Raw genomic sequence first — 745 nt, forward strand, 5'->3', positions numbered from 1 at the left:
TTTTGGTAAGTGTGCAATGAATAAAGATTAACGGGACACGAGACAACCATCGGTAATTCCCGTGACATCGGGCTCACAAAAGCGGGACAGGGCGAGTGTACTAACCGCAGCCCTGAAGTAGATGGTGTCCCCGGGCCTGACCCTGAGGGCGTTGAGGGTCATGGCGCGGTGGTCGTCCGTGATCTGGATAAGGCCGTCGTCGCCCTCCTGGCTCTCCCCGCACACCCACAGCGTCTGCAGCATCGGCCAGATCCCCGTGCGCTCAGCGATCTGAGGTGGACACAACATGAAAACGGGTTTAAGAAACACAAAGGGAGTTAAACCCAGGCCCAAGTCGTCTCCCTTGAATGAATACGACATATTCCTCTTGTGCGAACCGCGTGGCACTTACGAAGTTCTGGACCTCGCGCAGGGTGTCACTGGACGAGAAGGTCTTGGACGCCCGCACCAGGCGATGGCTGTTGCTGGCGCCCGTCGAGCCCGCCCCGCCCGCCCCGGCGCCTCCGGAGCCGCTCTGAGCAGCCAGGCGGGGCTTCTTCCGCGGGCCTATGCTCTGAAAGGGAAACGATAATGGTTAGGATGCTTGCCTGAAGTATTCGGTGTTCACATCACTAAGCCATATGTCTTAGGACATAAACCTTACACATACACGATATCAAAAATACCACGAGAACAAGTTGTGTTTTCAGTTCTAAGGTAATTTAGTACCAGACTGTAAGGTAATGCTTTACAAAATCAAAAGTAG

At 54.5% G+C, this 745-nt stretch overlaps 1 protein-coding gene across 1 annotated transcript in view; it reads right to left on the reverse strand.

Moving 5' to 3' along the window:
* The window catches only part of LOC119593792, a gene marked incomplete in the record, with an annotated part of 129,698 nt that overhangs the window by 39,581 nt on the left and 89,372 nt on the right, over positions 1 to 745 (reverse strand). The window contains 2 exon segments of the mRNA XM_037942816.1: positions 106 to 270; positions 392 to 553. Coding sequence (XP_037798744.1) covers positions 106 to 270; positions 392 to 553 — 327 coding nt within the window.

This window comes from Penaeus monodon, chromosome 32 (assembly GCF_015228065.2).
Source record: "Penaeus monodon isolate SGIC_2016 chromosome 32, NSTDA_Pmon_1, whole genome shotgun sequence".
Classification (NCBI taxonomy): Eukaryota; Metazoa; Arthropoda; class Malacostraca; order Decapoda; family Penaeidae; genus Penaeus; species Penaeus monodon.